General features: G+C 38.1%; 1 protein-coding gene across 2 annotated transcripts in view; it reads left to right on the forward strand.

Annotated features, from left to right (window-relative positions):
- slco4a1 (solute carrier organic anion transporter family, member 4A1) overlaps window positions 1-15,812 on the forward strand; it is a 50,719-nt gene extending 34,907 nt beyond the window's left edge. The window contains exons 7-13 of one of the 2 annotated variants that reach the window (XR_008388016.1): window positions 165-319; window positions 1,584-1,821; window positions 5,337-5,499; window positions 5,708-5,883; window positions 5,995-6,059; window positions 6,638-7,527; window positions 7,779-7,899. Coding sequence is in view for 1 of the 2 variants with exons in the window: in XM_053644339.1 (XP_053500314.1) it covers window positions 165-319; window positions 1,584-1,821; window positions 5,337-5,499; window positions 5,708-5,883; window positions 5,995-6,059; window positions 7,779-7,927; window positions 10,556-10,735 (1,126 nt within the window). In the remaining variant the exon portion in view is untranslated. Of the gene's footprint in view, window positions 1-164; window positions 320-1,583; window positions 1,822-5,336; window positions 5,500-5,707; window positions 5,884-5,994; window positions 6,060-6,637; window positions 7,528-7,778; window positions 7,928-10,555 lie in introns of those variants that run through there. The other variant, XM_053644339.1, reaches the window with a different exon arrangement.
- Window positions 15,813-16,338: the final 526 nt, after the last annotated feature.

The following is a 16,338-nucleotide window of genomic DNA, read 5'->3' on the forward strand; positions in this document are numbered from 1 at the left end:
TGAAGCTCTTATCCAGTATCTGCATAATTTTATGCATTGGTTGGCTAATTGGATATTGGATATAACTACTGTAACAACACACTGAACATTACACAGTACTAGTGGCCACAAGAAAGTCATCCTTTCTCAATTTTTCTCCACATCCCCCCCCTCTCTCTCTCTAGGTCAGTGTTGCTTCTGCTAAAGAACCCTACATTTATTTTTCTGTGTTTGGCTGGTGCTACAGAGGCCACTCTAATCGCGGGCATGTCAACATTTGGGCCCAAGTTTCTGGAGTCTCAGTTCAGTCTTAGTGCCTCTGAGGCAGCCACCTGGTTTGGTAAGACAGCCATGTTGAACAGTCACATTCATTCATTTCAGTGCCCCTCACATAACCTGAATTGAAGTGTTTTCAGCCATGCGAGAGGGAGGGAGTCTGCTTTGTATGAATTTAACACTTTGGGACAGCCAGTGTAGTTCCTGAATCTGGCTAAATTATTGACCCAATTCTGTTGTGTTAACCAGAAATATTTCTCCATTATGCCTATTTCTCATAGTTTGTTAATCATGTTAGCAGTTTTTTTTTTCTATGAAAATCTAGTTTTTGTTTATTTAATTGAGTGAAAAATATATGGATTTTTACAAACTTTTTTTGGCATGTCAGTTTTTCCATTGTGTCTTTGATTGACAGATGTGGTTCATTATTTGAGTTAACCTTAGTTTTCATGAGCAAATAGTCGGAGGTCTCATACCATAAAGTGTTGTACTCATGCATATTTAGCATCACCCACACACAGTGCTTGTAACATTGTAAAGCTGGCCAGGAGAGAAAAAAGTTATGAGAGCTGGCTAAACCAGGAGAGAAAAAAGTTATGTTCCTACATAAAAAATACACTTCAATTCAGTTTATGGAGGAGAAATAATTTATTCATTTAATTTTCATTTTCTTTCATTCTCTTTCCCTCTTTTCTCAGCTTCAAAATGGCTTGCTTTTCTCCCATAGACAGCTCTCTGGTCTTCATGTTTGTTTATCCTTTTTAACAACAAATGCAGTGTTCACATGCAAAACCTAGGGCTCAAACCAAGAGTAGACTTTCAGAACTGTTACTTCTTTAAACAATCAATTTAACAGGTCACACCTGGGCAGCTATAAACACCTATCAATCACATGTTCCAATATTTTTGATCATGTGAAAAAATGGGTAGGCTCAAACAAAAGGTGCCATGTTTTAAGTTGTTAACACATCTAGACATTCCTGTACATATGAGGAAATGAAAGCTGAAATTCTATCATCTCATATTCATCTTTTGATCTTAAACCCAAATGTCTTCAATGCATAGCAAAAACAATACAATTGGCCTTGCTGTTCTAATACCTTCGGAGGTGACTGTATTTGATATTTTGATTCACTAAAATATTGAATTTCATCAAGAGTGTTGAATAATATAGACACATTTGTAAACACTTGCCTCATTTTAATGATATTTTAAGGGGGGGCATGCTTCCCATGTAGTCTTAATGCAAATGTCTGTGACACACAAACATAGAGCAAGTTCAGAACAAAGATACAAAACACACTTAAACAAGCATGTTCTCTCCTAAGGCTACATGGTGGTACCCGCTGGAGGGGGTGGCACCTTCCTGGGTGGCTACATTGTGAAGAAGTTGAACCTACGTTGTCGTGGCATCATCCGCTTCTGCATGCTCTGTGCCCTAGTGAGCCTTGTGGCCGTGTTCGTCTTTCTCCTGCACTGCCCCAACTTGCCTATGGCTGGAGTGACCACACCATACCAGAGCAGCTCTCAAAACAACAACCCCTTCTACACACAACTTCAGAGCAGGTACAATACACTGTAGCAGCAGGTGCACCTCCCTCTATAGGCCATGTGAGGTAGTACAATGTGGAACACATGAATATATCTTTATTTTGTTATTTATAAGATATCACTTATAGTACTGTGAAATAGTCTTAAGCACATGCAAAGAAATGTAGAGCAAAGATACCTTCAAAAATAATGAAATTAAGTGTTTCTACATTTAAAAAAAATACTATAAAGAACAGTAAACAATAATAAATGAAACAAAGCCAATATTTGGTGTGACGACCATTTGCTTAAAAAAAAATTAGTAGTAGTCTCAGGTACAATTTGTGCAGTTTTATAAGGAAATTAGCTGGTAAGTTTTACTGAGCATCTTGCAGAACCAGCCACGGTTCTTCAGGGGACTTTGACTTTCACACTTGCTTGTTATTTTTGCAGCAAAACTCAGCAGCCTTCATTATATTTTGTTCATTATATTCTGAAAAGTGGTCTCTTGCATAATATGCTGCTTTCTTTAATGATATACAAACATTTTTCTGTAACATTTAATTTTGTGCTGGTAAACTAATGTTTGGAAATCTAAAATGTTTTTTGTACTGACTCAGCAATGTAGAAGTCATAAAATAAAAAAAACTGTTTGTCTAAAAATATAGGGTGCTTAAGACTTTAGTGCAGTACTATGCAAATATGTTTCTCATATGAATTCATAGGGGTGCCAATAATTGTTGCACACCTATATTTAACAAATATATTTTGGGGATAATTGTTTGCGATTGTTTGATATCCATGAGAGCAGAGAATTTTTGTTTATTTTTTTTAACAAAAGATCAAAGCCTTCTTTGCTCATATTTACCAAGGGTGCCAATGTTAATGGAGTTCACTGTATATGAATACTGGCTTAGAGGCATAAATGCTTACCATGTTGGGAAAGAGGATAGGAGCTGTCCATCTACAGGAAAGTATTTCTCCAGGCCAGAATCGAGTATTCAGACAGAACATGGTACAAAGAAGACGATGTTTATGCCATAACACTCAGCTCAGAAAAGATAGATGTTCTCAACCAATTCCCTTTCTTTTGGGAACAGGTCTTGATCTCATTCAAAATAAAATTCCCAAAATAACAGAACAGAAATTAGTTTACAGTGATTGCATTCTTTAAAAGATAAAGAAATGAAAGCTTAACCATTGAAGAAAAGGGTACTGATGAATATATTGGAACTTTCTAATGGTTTCTCATGGTTTATGTTAAGTGGTTTAAATATGCCACCATATGAAATGAATTTTAAATGTAAACAGTAACAATACATTTTAATCCTATTTGCAAATATCTCAAAATGCACTACAATGCCTATAAATCCAAGTAGATTTGTATTTCTTTTCTCTCATTTTAAAGATATGTGGATTTCTAGGATTTCTGTAGCTAATTGACTTTCTGCTGTCAACAGTGTATGCTGAGAAGTTATCTACAGGGGGCATTTACAGTCGCCATCTGACTTTTTACAAGGAAACTGAGCAAAAATATAGACATATGCAGTGGTGCCTGAAAGGTGTTCTATATATTTTCTATATATCTGCATAAATATAACCTAAAACATAATCAGAAGCCCTAAAAGTAGATAAAGGTAACCAAACTAAACAATTGAGACAAAAATATTATACATGGCCATTTATTAATTGAGGATAATGATCCAATATTACATATCTGTGAGTGGTAAAAGTATGTGAGCCTCTAGGATTAGCAGTTAATTTGAAGGTGAAATCAGAGTCAGGTGTTTTCAATCAATGGGATGGCAATCAGGTGTGAGTGAGCACCCCGTTTTATTTAAAGAACAGCGATCTATCAGAGTCTGATATTCACAACACTTTTGTGGAAGTGTATCATGGCACGAACAAAGGAGATTTCTGAGGAGCTCAGAAAATTAGTTGTTGCTGCTCAGGCTGGAAAAAGTTACAAAACCATCTCTAAAGAGTTTGGACTCCACCAATCCAAAGTCAGACAGATTGTGTAAATTCAAGACCACTGTTACCCTCCCCAGGAGTGGTAAACCAACAAAGATCACTCCAAGAACAAGATGTGTAATAGTCTGCGAGGTCAGAAAGGAACCCAGGGTAACTTCTAAGCAACTAAATGCCTCTCTCATATTGGCTAATGTTCATGAGTCCACCATCAGGGGAACACTGAACAACAATGTTGTGCATGGCAAGGTTGCAAGGACAAAGCAACTGCTTTTCAAAAAGAACATTGCTGCCCATTTACAGTTTGCTAAAGATCATGTGGACAAGCCAGAAGGCTATTGAAAAAATGTTTTGTGGATGGCTTAGACCAAGATAGAACTTTTTGGTTTAAACAAGAAGCTTTATGTTTGGAGAAAGGAAAACACTGCATTCCAGCATAAGAACCTTATTCCATCTGTGAAATATGGTGATAGTATTGTGGTTTGGGCCTGTTTTGCTGCATCTGAGCCAGGACGGCTTGCCATCATTGATGTCAGGGGACATCTGTCCGTGAACTGAGTCTCAAGAGAAAGTGGGTCATGCAACGAGACTGTGACCCTAAGTACACATGTCATTCTACCAAAGAATGGTTAAAGAAGAATAAAGTTTTGGAATGGTCAAGTCAAAGTCCTTACCATAATTCAACAGAAATGTTTTGGAAGGACCTGAAGCAAACAGTTCATGTGAGGAAACCCACCATCATCCCAGAGTTGAAGCTGTTCTGTACTGAGGAATGGGCTACAATTCCTCCAGGCCGATGTGCAGGACTGATCACCAGTTACCAGAAATGTTTAGTTGCAGTTATTTCTGCACAAGGGGGTCACACCAGATAGGTTCACATACTTTTGCCACTCACAGATGGCAATTTTCCTCAATAAATAAATAGCCAAATATAATGGTTTTGTCTCGATTGCTTATTTGGGTTCTCTTGATCTACTTTTAGGAAAATCTGATGATGTTTTAGGTCATATTTTTTCTGAAATATAGACAATTATAAAGGGTTCACAAACTTTCAATCTCCACTGTATATAAAAATGGTGACCTACTGGTTCATGTTAGCTGCCCAAGAAAACATATAACGTTATTCTACATACTTTAGCTATGCACATTAGTTTAGATGTAGTTGTAGCACAATTTAAATGGAAGTCTAGTGCAATCATTTTAATTTCTACAATTTTGTGAATTTTACTTTAAATGAGATCAATATCTGTTTTTAGAAGAAAAGGAACTGGTTGAGCCTGATCAATCAAAGTTGTGGGAACATGGGTCTGTTCCCACCCCCAAAGACTCAAAATTCAACTTAACTTGTGAGCAGAGTGTAGCCTTGCAATAAGCTTTGCATGATCACTAATCACAACACCTAGTGCACTTGCTAACACTGTTCTGCACGCTCAGTTTGGCCGCCCACTTTCTCTGTTTTCATAATACTACAGAGTGTTCACACAAGCAAACAATATGCTGAGCTGAATGAGCGCTTCTCTTCCCCCTCCTTCTCTCTCTCTCTCTCTCTCGCTCTCTCTCTCACTTTCAATCTGTCTCAGTTTTGTAGTAGGTACGAATTTGACTGTAGACTGCAATGCAAAATGTCACTGTGTGGAGGTGCTGTATAACCCAGTATGTGGAGCTGATGGTGTGATGTACTACTCTGCCTGCCATGCTGGCTGCAGTGCTGTAAACAGCACACACATGCCCACAGGAAGACAGGTACTGCATACAATCCACACCGTCAATTGCTAATCTAGATTGACTAATCCAAATTATACTATAGAATTAAAATGTCATACTCTATATACTTCATTGACTGCACATTATTTTAAGTATTCATATGGCTGATTTTTTTTTTCAAGTTAACTGTAGCTCTTCAAAAGCACTGCCCCAGATTCATGCATTAAGTATGTGCATGTGTGTTTAGATGTTCACAGACTGTAGCTGCATTATGGGTAATATGTCGAGAGGCGAGGAAGGCCTGGCCATAGCAGGAAAGTGTAGCTCGTCCTGTAACCACATGCCAACCTTCCTCACCTTCTTCTTCATAATCATCTCCTTCACCTTTCTGTGCAGTATCCCGGCTCTCACAGCTACTCTGAGGTATAACCCACTGTCACAGAGACAGTTTCTATTTTAGTGCACTCAAACACTTGAGTACAGTCTGAATACCTTCACATTCACATGGCTGAATACCTCTCTTCCCTCTTTTAGGTGTGTCCCTGACAGTCAGAGGTCATTTGGACTGGGAATTCAGTGGATTGTGGTGCGAACACTGGGTATGTTAAAATCTCATAATATTGGCGTAATGTTGGTAATATTTCTTACTCTATGGTGATGTCAGAAGACATTAAAAGGTGGGGAAACACATTGCATTTTGATGAAAGGTTAGGGGAATAACATGACTTGTGATTGATTTAGCACAATTGACCTCAACCAATATGTCACAATATGACTAGTTACATAAACAAGGAAACAAAAAGGTCACTTTTGATTTCAGGTTGACTTTAAGCAAAAAAGTAAAGTAGTAAAGAGACAATAGTATATTTTTATCATAACTCCTAATGTTTTGGATATGTTTCATCCACAGTTACATTGTACAATCTAAGATAAAACAAAGGCAACCTGAGTAAACACAAAGTGCATTTTCTAAGTGATAATGTTATTTATGGAAGTAGAAAATTATCCAATGCCAACTGGGCCTTTGTGAAAATGTGTTTGCCCTCGTAATTACTAATTCACCAAATCTATGAAATTGCATTCATAATGGGGTTCAGCTGGACTAGATGCAACTTGGACTGATTACTGCAAACCCTGTTCAATTAAATCTGCACTTAAATAGAACTTTTTCTAACAGCATGAAGTTGGTTAAAAGGTCTTACCCAGTAACACACTATGCCAAAATTGAAAGAAATTCCAGAAATGATGATGATGATGATGATGATGAGGAGGAGGTGGAGGAGGAGGAAGAGGAAGAAGAAGAAGAAGAAGAAGAAGAAGATGAAGATGAGGAAGAACAAGATGATTGAAATACATCAGTATTGGAAGGGTTGCAAAGCTATTTCAGAGGCTCTGGGACTCCAAAGGACCACAGTGAGAGCCATTATCTCATGCATTGGAAAAACTCAGTACAGTAGTGAACCTTCCCAGAAGTGGTCGACCTTCCAAAAAAAACTTCCAAGAGCACAGCAGCTACTCATCCAGGAAGTCACAAAAGACCCAAAGACAACATCAAAGGACTTATAGGCCTCTCTTGCATCAATAAAGTTTACTGTTCATCACTCCACTATCATAAAGACACTAAAATGTCATCCATGGAAGAGTGGCAAGGTGAAAACCACTGCTAACCCAGAAGAACATTAAGGCTCATCTGAATTTTGCCAAAACAAACCTTGATGATCCTCAAACATTTTGGGAGAATGTTCTGTGGACTGATGAGTTGAAAGTGGAACTGTTTGGAAGATAGGGGTCCCGTTACATTTGGCGTAAACCAAACACAGAATTCCACAAAAAGAACATCATACCTATGGTCAAGCATGATGGTGGCAGTGTGATGGTGTGGAGATGCTTTGCTGCTTCAGGGCCTGTGCAACTTGTAGTAACTGAGGAAAACATGAATTCTGCGCTCTACCAGAAAATCCTAAAGGAGAATGTCTGGTCTTCAGTCCGTAAGTTGAACGTCAAGAGCAACTGGATTATGCAGCAAGACAATGATCCAAAGCATAGGAGTAAGTCCAAGCCCTAGAAGTAAGTGAAAGACTGATCACCAGTTATCGGAAGCATTTGTTTGCAGTTATTGCTGCTAAAGGTGGCACAACCAGATTTTAAGTTTAAGGGGACAATTAGTTTTTCACATGGGTGATAGGTGTTGGATCACTTTTTTTCTGCTTTAATAAATTTTTTTTTTTTTTAAACTGTATTGTGTTTACTCAGGTTCCTTTTTAATGCTGTGTTTGGTTAAGGTTTCTGGTTTGTAACTCATTCCTGTGTCATTGCAGGTGGCATCCCAGGTCCAATAGCATTTGGTTCAGTGATTGACATCTCATGTCTGCTGTGGCAAGAGCAGTGTGGAGAACGTGGGTCTTGTTACCTTTACCAGAATTCTGCCATGAGCCAATACACACTCATTGCTGGCATAATCTACAAGGTAGGACAATACACTTCAACACTTGATCTAGACCAGTGGGGGTTCATTGCTCCTGGCAGTGCCTTTTAAGATACTGTTAAAATAACAAGGCTGACTTAGTATTTGTCTAACAGCATGGGAAAACCATTTGCATTATAAAAGTTTGATATTTTCTACTATATATACTTATGAAATCTTTTCTGACCTGAGATGTTTCTTGTTTTGCATGTATCTCAACCACAAGTAAAGTTAGAATATTTTAAAGTTTGATTACCCTAGAAATTGATAACTCCACTGAAAGTCACCCTGCTTTTTGAGTAGTTACTTAAGCTACTTATTGAAAAACAATTACTGCTATTATTTCAGTTATAGGCTTACAATGGAAATGAGTCATCGCTCAATTATGAGCATCATCCACATCAGTCTCTCTCTGTCTCATCATCGGAGTTAAAAGTCATTCCATTGATCACAACCCACTAATGAGTAATCACTGATTAATTCAGTTCTGTTCTGTTAATTAAATTTCTTGACATTGATGTCTTTTATTAGGTCATTTAAAACATTTTAAAACTTTATCCACCACAGTCTATACAAAGTCTGTCACTATTTGGGTGATGATGTGATGTAGGTGCATTGCAATACTTTTTACAGGCAGTAACTGATTACAAACTGGACTTATGAAACATATCCATTTTGCTATTGCAGATAAATTGTGCACAACAAATTGTGAGAAATGAGTGTGTGTGTATTCATGTATATGTGTGATACATTTTATATATATATATATATATATATATATATATATATATATATATATATATATATATATAATATAGTATCTCACAAAAGTGAGTACACCCCTCACATTTTTCTAAATATTTGATTATAACTTTTCATGTGACAACACTGAAGAAATGACACTTTGCTACAATGTAAAGTAGTGAGTGTACAGCTTGTGTAACAGTGTAAATTTACTGTCCCCTCAAAATAACGCAACACACAGCCATTAATGTCTAAACCGCTGGCAACAAAAGTGAGTACACCCCTAAGTGAAAATGTCCAAATTGGGCCCAAAGTGTCAATATTTTGTGTGGCCATCATTATTTTCCAGCACTGCCTTAACCCTCTTGGGCATGGAGTTCACCAGAGCTTCACAGGTTGCCACTGGAGTCCTCTTCCATTCTCCATGATGACATCACGGAGCTGGTGGAGGTTAGAGACCTTGTGCTCCTCCACCTTCCATTTAAGGATGCCCCACAGATGCTCAATAGGGTTTAGGTCTGGAGCCATGCTTGGCCAGTCCATTACCTTCACCCTCAGCTTCTTTAGCAAGGCAGTGGTCGTCCTGGAGGTGTGTTTTTGGTTGTTATCATGCTGGAATACTACCCTGCGGCCCAGTCTCCGAAGGGAGGGGAACATGCTCTGCTTCAGTATGTCACAGTACATGTTGGCATTCATGGTTCCCTCAATGAACTGTAGCTCCCCAGTGCCGGCAGCACTCATGCAGCCCCAGACCATGACACTCCCACCACCATGCTTGACTGTAGGCAAGACACACTTGTCTTTGTACTCCTCACCTGGTTGCCACCACACACGCTTGACACCATCTGAACCAAATAAGTTTATCTTGGTCTCATCAGACCACAGGACATGGTTCCAGTAATCCATGTCCTTAGTCTGCTTGTCTTCAGCAAACTGTTTGCGGGCTTTCTTGTGCATCATCTTTAGAAGAGGCTTCCTTCTGGGACGACAGCCATGCAGACCAATTTGATGCAGTGTGCGGCGTATGGTCTGAGCACTGACATGCTGACCTCCCCACCCCTTCAACCTCTGCAGCAGTGCTGGCAGCACTTATATGTCTATTTCCCAAAGACAAGCTCTGGATATGACGCTGAGCATGTGCACTCAACTTCTTTGGTCGACCATGGCGAGGCCTGTTCTTAGTGGAACCTGTCCTGTTAAACCGCTATATGGTCTTAGCCACCATGCTGCAGCTCAGTGTCAGGGTCTTGGCAATCTTCTTATAGCCTAGGCCATCTTTATGTAGAGCAACAATTCTTTTTTTCAGATCCTCAGAGAGTTCTTTGCCATGAGGTGCCATGTTAAACTTCCAGTGACCAGTATGAGGGCGTGTGAGAGCGATCACACCAAATTTAACACACCTGCTCCCCATTTACACCTGAGATCTTGTAACACTAACAAGTCACATGACACTGGGGAGGGAAAATGGCTAATTGGGCCCAATTTGGACATTTTCACTTAGGGGTGTACTCACTTTTGTTGCCAGCAGTTTAGACATTAATGGCTGTGTGTTGAGTTATTTTGAGGGGACAGCAAATTTACACTGTTACACAAGCTGTACACTCACTACTTTACATTGTAGCAAAGTGTCATTTCTTAAGTGTTGTCACATGAAAATATATAATCAAATATTTTGTGAAGGGTGTACTCACTTTTGTGAGATACTGCGTGCATATATATATATATATATATAGCAGGCAAATGTTTTGGTCAAAACCTGCCAAACAGTGAATCCTGAAGAATTTAAAAATAGTAGTTAGTACATTTATAAGTCATATTCAAAGAATCTCTCTCTCTCTCTCTCTCTCTCTGTTTCACTCTCTCTGTGTCTCTTACACTCTTTCCCAGTTTTTGGGCACTGTATTCTTCATGCTGGCAAGTGTGCTGTATAAGCCTCCTCCAGAATCTCCTCAGAATAGCTGCGAGAACACAGACCACAGTACAGCAGACAGAGGCGTAGAGGTCGGACACCTGCCAATCAAAGACCTCCCACCTGAGATCATAGCCAACGTGCATGCCAAGTTGTGACCTTCGACTCCAAACGTGCACCTAGATGAGCGCGTGTGAATATACACGTGTCCATCAACTTTATCACAACCCCAGACACATGAACCTGCACTGTGGTTATTATGTCTTTTCTTCAGTTGCACACAAATTGGGCCAGACATGCCTCGCACAAATATATACATATGATACATGAAGATCATCTGATACTCCAAACATCTTGCAGATGGATCACATTTGAGCTGTTGAGCTCTTAATGATCTGTTGATAAATGTGAGAAGATGCTAAAGAAGAGACATGGGTCATGCATTAAATGTTCATGTATGAATAACCCTATGTCAGGGGTGTCTAATCTTCTCCAGAAAGGGCCGGTGTGATTGCAGGTTTTCATTCCAAACAAGCAGAAGCCACACCTGAGTTTATTGAAAGCCAAGCTCAACTGATTGGTGGAATCAGGTGTGGCTTCTTGTTGATTGGAATGAATACCTGCACCCACACTGGCCCTTTGTGGATAAGATTGGAAACCCCTGCCCTATGTGATCAGTATATTTTAGTTATTAAAATTATTTTTGATAGCGCAAGTTATCACAGATCAGAGATTCTAAGCTCAATCCTAGAGGCCCACCACCTATCACAGCAGATCCAATTTATACAATGCTTGATAAATTGCTCATGAGCTCGATTGGGTGTGTTTGGAGCAGGTAGATGCTACAGGGCACCCAGCCAAATATTTGTGTTTTTTTTTTTCCTTCAATTTATGCAATGCCATTTTTGAGCCAGTGCAAACAGTATAGCCATTATTCTTGCAGGAAATTATCTTATTATACTGTAGTAGATACCACAGTTTTAAAGACAGAAAATTTCACAAATTCAATTCTCATTCTTTTTCTTCATTAACTGATTTATCCTGGTCAGTGCCATGGTCAGTCTAGAGCTTATTCTGGGAACACTGGGTGCGAGGTGGGCATGCACCCTGGATGAGTCCATTGCAGAGCCCCATTCACACATTCACACACTCATTCACACCTAGGGCCAATTTAGAGTAGCCAATCCACCTATTAGTAGGTGGGAGGAAACCAGAGGCAGTAACCCATACTTGGGATCTATCCTGGAGCTGTGAGGCAGCAAGGATACCTGCTGCATAACTCTGTTACTCATCATTTCTCAAGAATATAGATTAGGTATCAAATATACATATATTGACTTATACTTTCTACTATAAAGGCCTATCTTATTTAAAAGCACTTGGAAATTAAACAGTAGGTTCTAATACAGTATGAATGATACAAAACAAGATGAAAATGATCAAATGATCAAAACCACAGTAATTAAATCAACAATTAATAAGATAGCAAGGATAATCTATGTATTATAGATGTCTTGTTAGACTACTTCACAAGAAACAAGCAATTCAGATGATCATGTAAGGATCCTGCTGAGCCTGCAACTCTTATAACCTGCAACTCTGTTTGCACTTTAACTTCCTAAAACTAATTCACTGATTCACTGAACACCATATAGGGTTATATAGGCTACAATATTAATACAGTATATAAGCCATTATCAGTGTTCTTACTATGGCACACAACTCTTTGAGCTATTTATGCCTTCTTTCTATGGCTAACTATATGACCTACAGCTTTATGCTTTTTAAACAGAATTCCAGTGCCAAAATACCGTCCTTAAGACTGTGCAGGTCAGAATGGCCTTATGGATTTAGGTTGCAGCTTACAAAAAATGAATGTGAGGTAAAAACATGTTTATCAATTTACCTATTGGGAATTGTAAGCAGTATCCATGGTGATTTATATTTTACAACAGCAGATATTCATTAAATCATAATAATTTTTTAATTACTAGAATTTTACATCAACTTGGGCCAAGCTGAAAGTTAGATCCATTAATGTCACATCACCACACTGTGATCATTTGCACTGTTTCACTAATGTGGATGTGTAATGTTAAAATTAGCAAACTACCAAATGCATCTAGCCAGTGGCACCTTTAATATGTTTTATGATCATTTTTACCAGCATATGACCTTTTTTACTTACTTGTGTTGAAAGACTATTTACAACCCCAATTCCAAAATAGTTGGGACGCTGTGTAAAATGTAAATAAATGTATATAAAAACAGAATGCAGTGATTTGCAAATCTCATGTTATTCACAATAGAACATTGAAAATATATCAAATGTTTAAACTGAGGAAATATACCATTTTAAGGAATAAAAAAGGTAATTTTGAATTTGATGGCCACAACATGTCTCAAAAAAAATTGGGACGGGGCAACAAAAGGCTGTAAGAGTAAGTGTTACCAAAAAGAAACAGCTGGAAGAACATTTTGTAACTAATTAGGTTAATTGGCAACAGGTCAGCAACTTGATTGGGTATAAAAATCATATCTTAGAGAGGCAGAGTCTTTCAGAAGTAAAGATGGGATCAAATCTGGATGGAAGCATATGTTGCACTAAAACCTGTATATACCTTTCAGTATTGATGGTGCCTTTCCAGATATGCAACCTACCCATTCCATAGGCACTAATGCACCCCCATACCATCAGAGATGCAGGCTTTTGAACTGAGCTCTGATAAAAAGACGGATGGTCCCTCTCCTCTTTAGTCCTCTTTAGTTTAGAGGACACAGCATCCATGGTTTCCAAAAAGAATTTCAAATTTCGATTCTTCTGACCGCAGAACAGTTTTCCACTTTGTCTCAGTCAATTTTAAATGAGCTTTGGCCAAGAGAAGACTGCAGCGTTTCTGGATCATGTTCACATATGGCTTCTTCTTTGCATGATAGAGCTTTAACCATTATTTGTGGATGGCCCGGAGAACTGTGCTCACAGACAATGAGTTCTGAAGGTGTTTCTGAGCCCATGTAGTGATTTCCATTACAGAATCATGCCTGTTTTTAATGCATTGCCACCTGAGGGCTTGAAGATCATGGGCATGCAATATTGATTTTTACCCTTGTCCTTTGCAGAGATTTCTCCAGATTCTCAGAATCTTTTGATGATATTATGTACTGTAGATGATGAGATATTCATAGTCTTTGCAATTTTACGTTGAGGAACATTATTCTTAAATTATTCCAAAAATTGTAGATACATTTTTTTGCAGATTGGTGAACCTCTGCCCATCTTTACTTCTGAAAGACTCTGCCTCTCTAAGATACTCTTTTTATACCCAATCATGTTACTGACTTGTTGCCAATTAATCTCCACCTGTTTCTTTTTAGTACCACTTATTGTTCCAGCCTTTTGTTGCCCCAATCCAAAGTTTTTGAGATGTGTTGCGGCCATCAAATTCAAAATTACCTTATTTTTTTCTTAAAATGATACATTTATTTAAACATTTGAAATGCTTTCTATGTTCTATTGTGAATAACAAATGGGTTTATGAGATTTGCAAATCATTCCATTCTGTTTTTATTTACATTTTACACAGCGTCCAAACTTTTTTGGAATTGGAGTTGTATATGTCAAATAAACATTTGAACATTTTTTAAAAGGGACAAGTGTATTGAAGTCCTAACACCCTCACTGGGTTTATTCCCCAAGAAATGCACTCAAACATTTTGAGGGTTTGCACAATGGTTCAGGAGTGATAATATCAGATTTTTTTTTTAGTTTGTATTGTTTAAAATGTATTAATTGTGTTTGCCCTAATAACTGCAAGCAACTATGCCGTATGCCATCATGTTATTCCCAGTAAACATTTGTAAGTGTGATGATTAATGTAATTCTCTTGATGTTAGTTGCAGAGTTGAATAGCAAAGTCCCATCACATTCCATTAAAAATGGGGTTGGGGTAAGAAGGGACTTTACAGTTCTGGTTTGATACTTTTGTTTAAGATCTCTTTTTGATGCAATTGTTTCAGTAAATGTTTTTAAAGAAGTGACCACTAAATCCACACAACGGTGTCTGAGTCATGTTTCATGTGATTTAAACACAGGACATCTTCATCTTGACCTTAAAAATAGAAATTATATTTTCCCCATATATAGTCGCCAAGCCAACATGTTTATTGTCTGAAGTGTGCTTCTTTACTTTTGTATTGGAGCAACAAAGATTGATGTATGCAGTTTCTGATCATTTTTAACACAAATTGGACAAAATACTTTTTATAGTTTAAACTACATTATTGCAAGGCAGATTATTTTGTTTATGTTCTACACTTAATACATTTGGGGCTGAGGTTAAAAGATGAATATGAGACGATTTTCAGCTTTCAATTTCTGATATTTATATCTAGATGTGTTAAACACCTTAGAACATGGCATTTTTTGTTTCAACTATCACATATTTTTTTAATTATCAAAAACATTGGAACATGTGATTGACAGGTGTTTCTTATTGCTCAAGTGTGCCCTGTTAGATTGATGGTATAAATAATTATCTCTGAATGGCTACTCTTGATTTGAGCTGTGGGTTTTGCCTGTGAAGACTGCATGTTGTTGAAAAGGTTAAACCACCATGAAGACCAGAGAGCTGTTTCTGGGAGAAAAGAAAGCCATTTGAAGCTGAGAAAAGAGGGGAAATCTATTAGAGCCATTGCACAAGCATTGGGCATAGCCAATACAACAATTTGAAATGTAGTGAAAAAGAAAGAAAAAGAATACTAACTATACTAAGAATACTAATAGAAAGAGTGTACTAACAACCAGACATCAAATAGGTCAGCCAAGGAAAACAACAGCAGTTGGTGACAGAAACATTGTGAGAGCTTTCAGAAAACCTAAAGCAACAGTAGAAACATAGAGGCCATACCACAAGATGCAAACTACTCATCAGCAGTAAGAATCAGAAAGCCAGATTGGAATTAGCAAAAAAATACAGAGATGAGTCACAAACGTTCCTGAAAAAAATTAACCTCTACCAAAGTGATGGAAAGGATCTGCTCATGATCCAAAAAATAGGAGCTAAATCAGTCAAGCACAGTGGAGGTAGTGTTTGCATGGCTGCTTCTGGAATGGGCTCACTAATCTTGATCCATTGATTATGGAACTTATGATGGTAGCAGTAGAATGAATTCACAAGTCTACAGAAACATTCTGTCTATCAATATAAGAAAATTACTTGCTGCAAGACAATGACCCAAAACACTATACAACAGAAACAGGGTTTTATCGGGGGGGAGGGGGTGGGGGGGCAATTTAGATTGGCCATGTTAATCACAAACCTTAACCCAATTGAGTTCCAAGTTGTTTAACACATCTAGATGTAAATATCAGGAAATTCTGATCAATCATAGATCTGAGTTTCTTCCCTCGAGATGCCCTTAACAGGCCTTTACTACAGCTGCCTTAAGTTTTGTCTTGAGTAAAGTGAAAAGCATGCTCAGCTAGGTTGAGGTCATTGAGGTGCCTTAAGAGGCTCTTGGGTTGCTTTTGTGGTATGTTTTGTCATTGGCAGCCATACATGTCCATGCCATAATATTTCCTCCACAATGTTTGACAGATTATGAGGTATGCTTTGGAACATGAGCCCTTCCTTTCTTTCTCCAAACTCTTCTCTTCCCATTATTCTGATACAAGTTAATCTTGCATCAGAGCTGGTCAGGCTTTGTAGAGGTTTGTTAGCAAGTTTAATCTGGCCTTTCTGTTCTTGAGTTTTACCAGTGG

The sequence above is a fragment of the Ictalurus furcatus genome, chromosome 15 (genome assembly GCF_023375685.1).
Source record: "Ictalurus furcatus strain D&B chromosome 15, Billie_1.0, whole genome shotgun sequence".
Taxonomy (NCBI): Eukaryota; Metazoa; Chordata; class Actinopteri; order Siluriformes; family Ictaluridae; genus Ictalurus; species Ictalurus furcatus.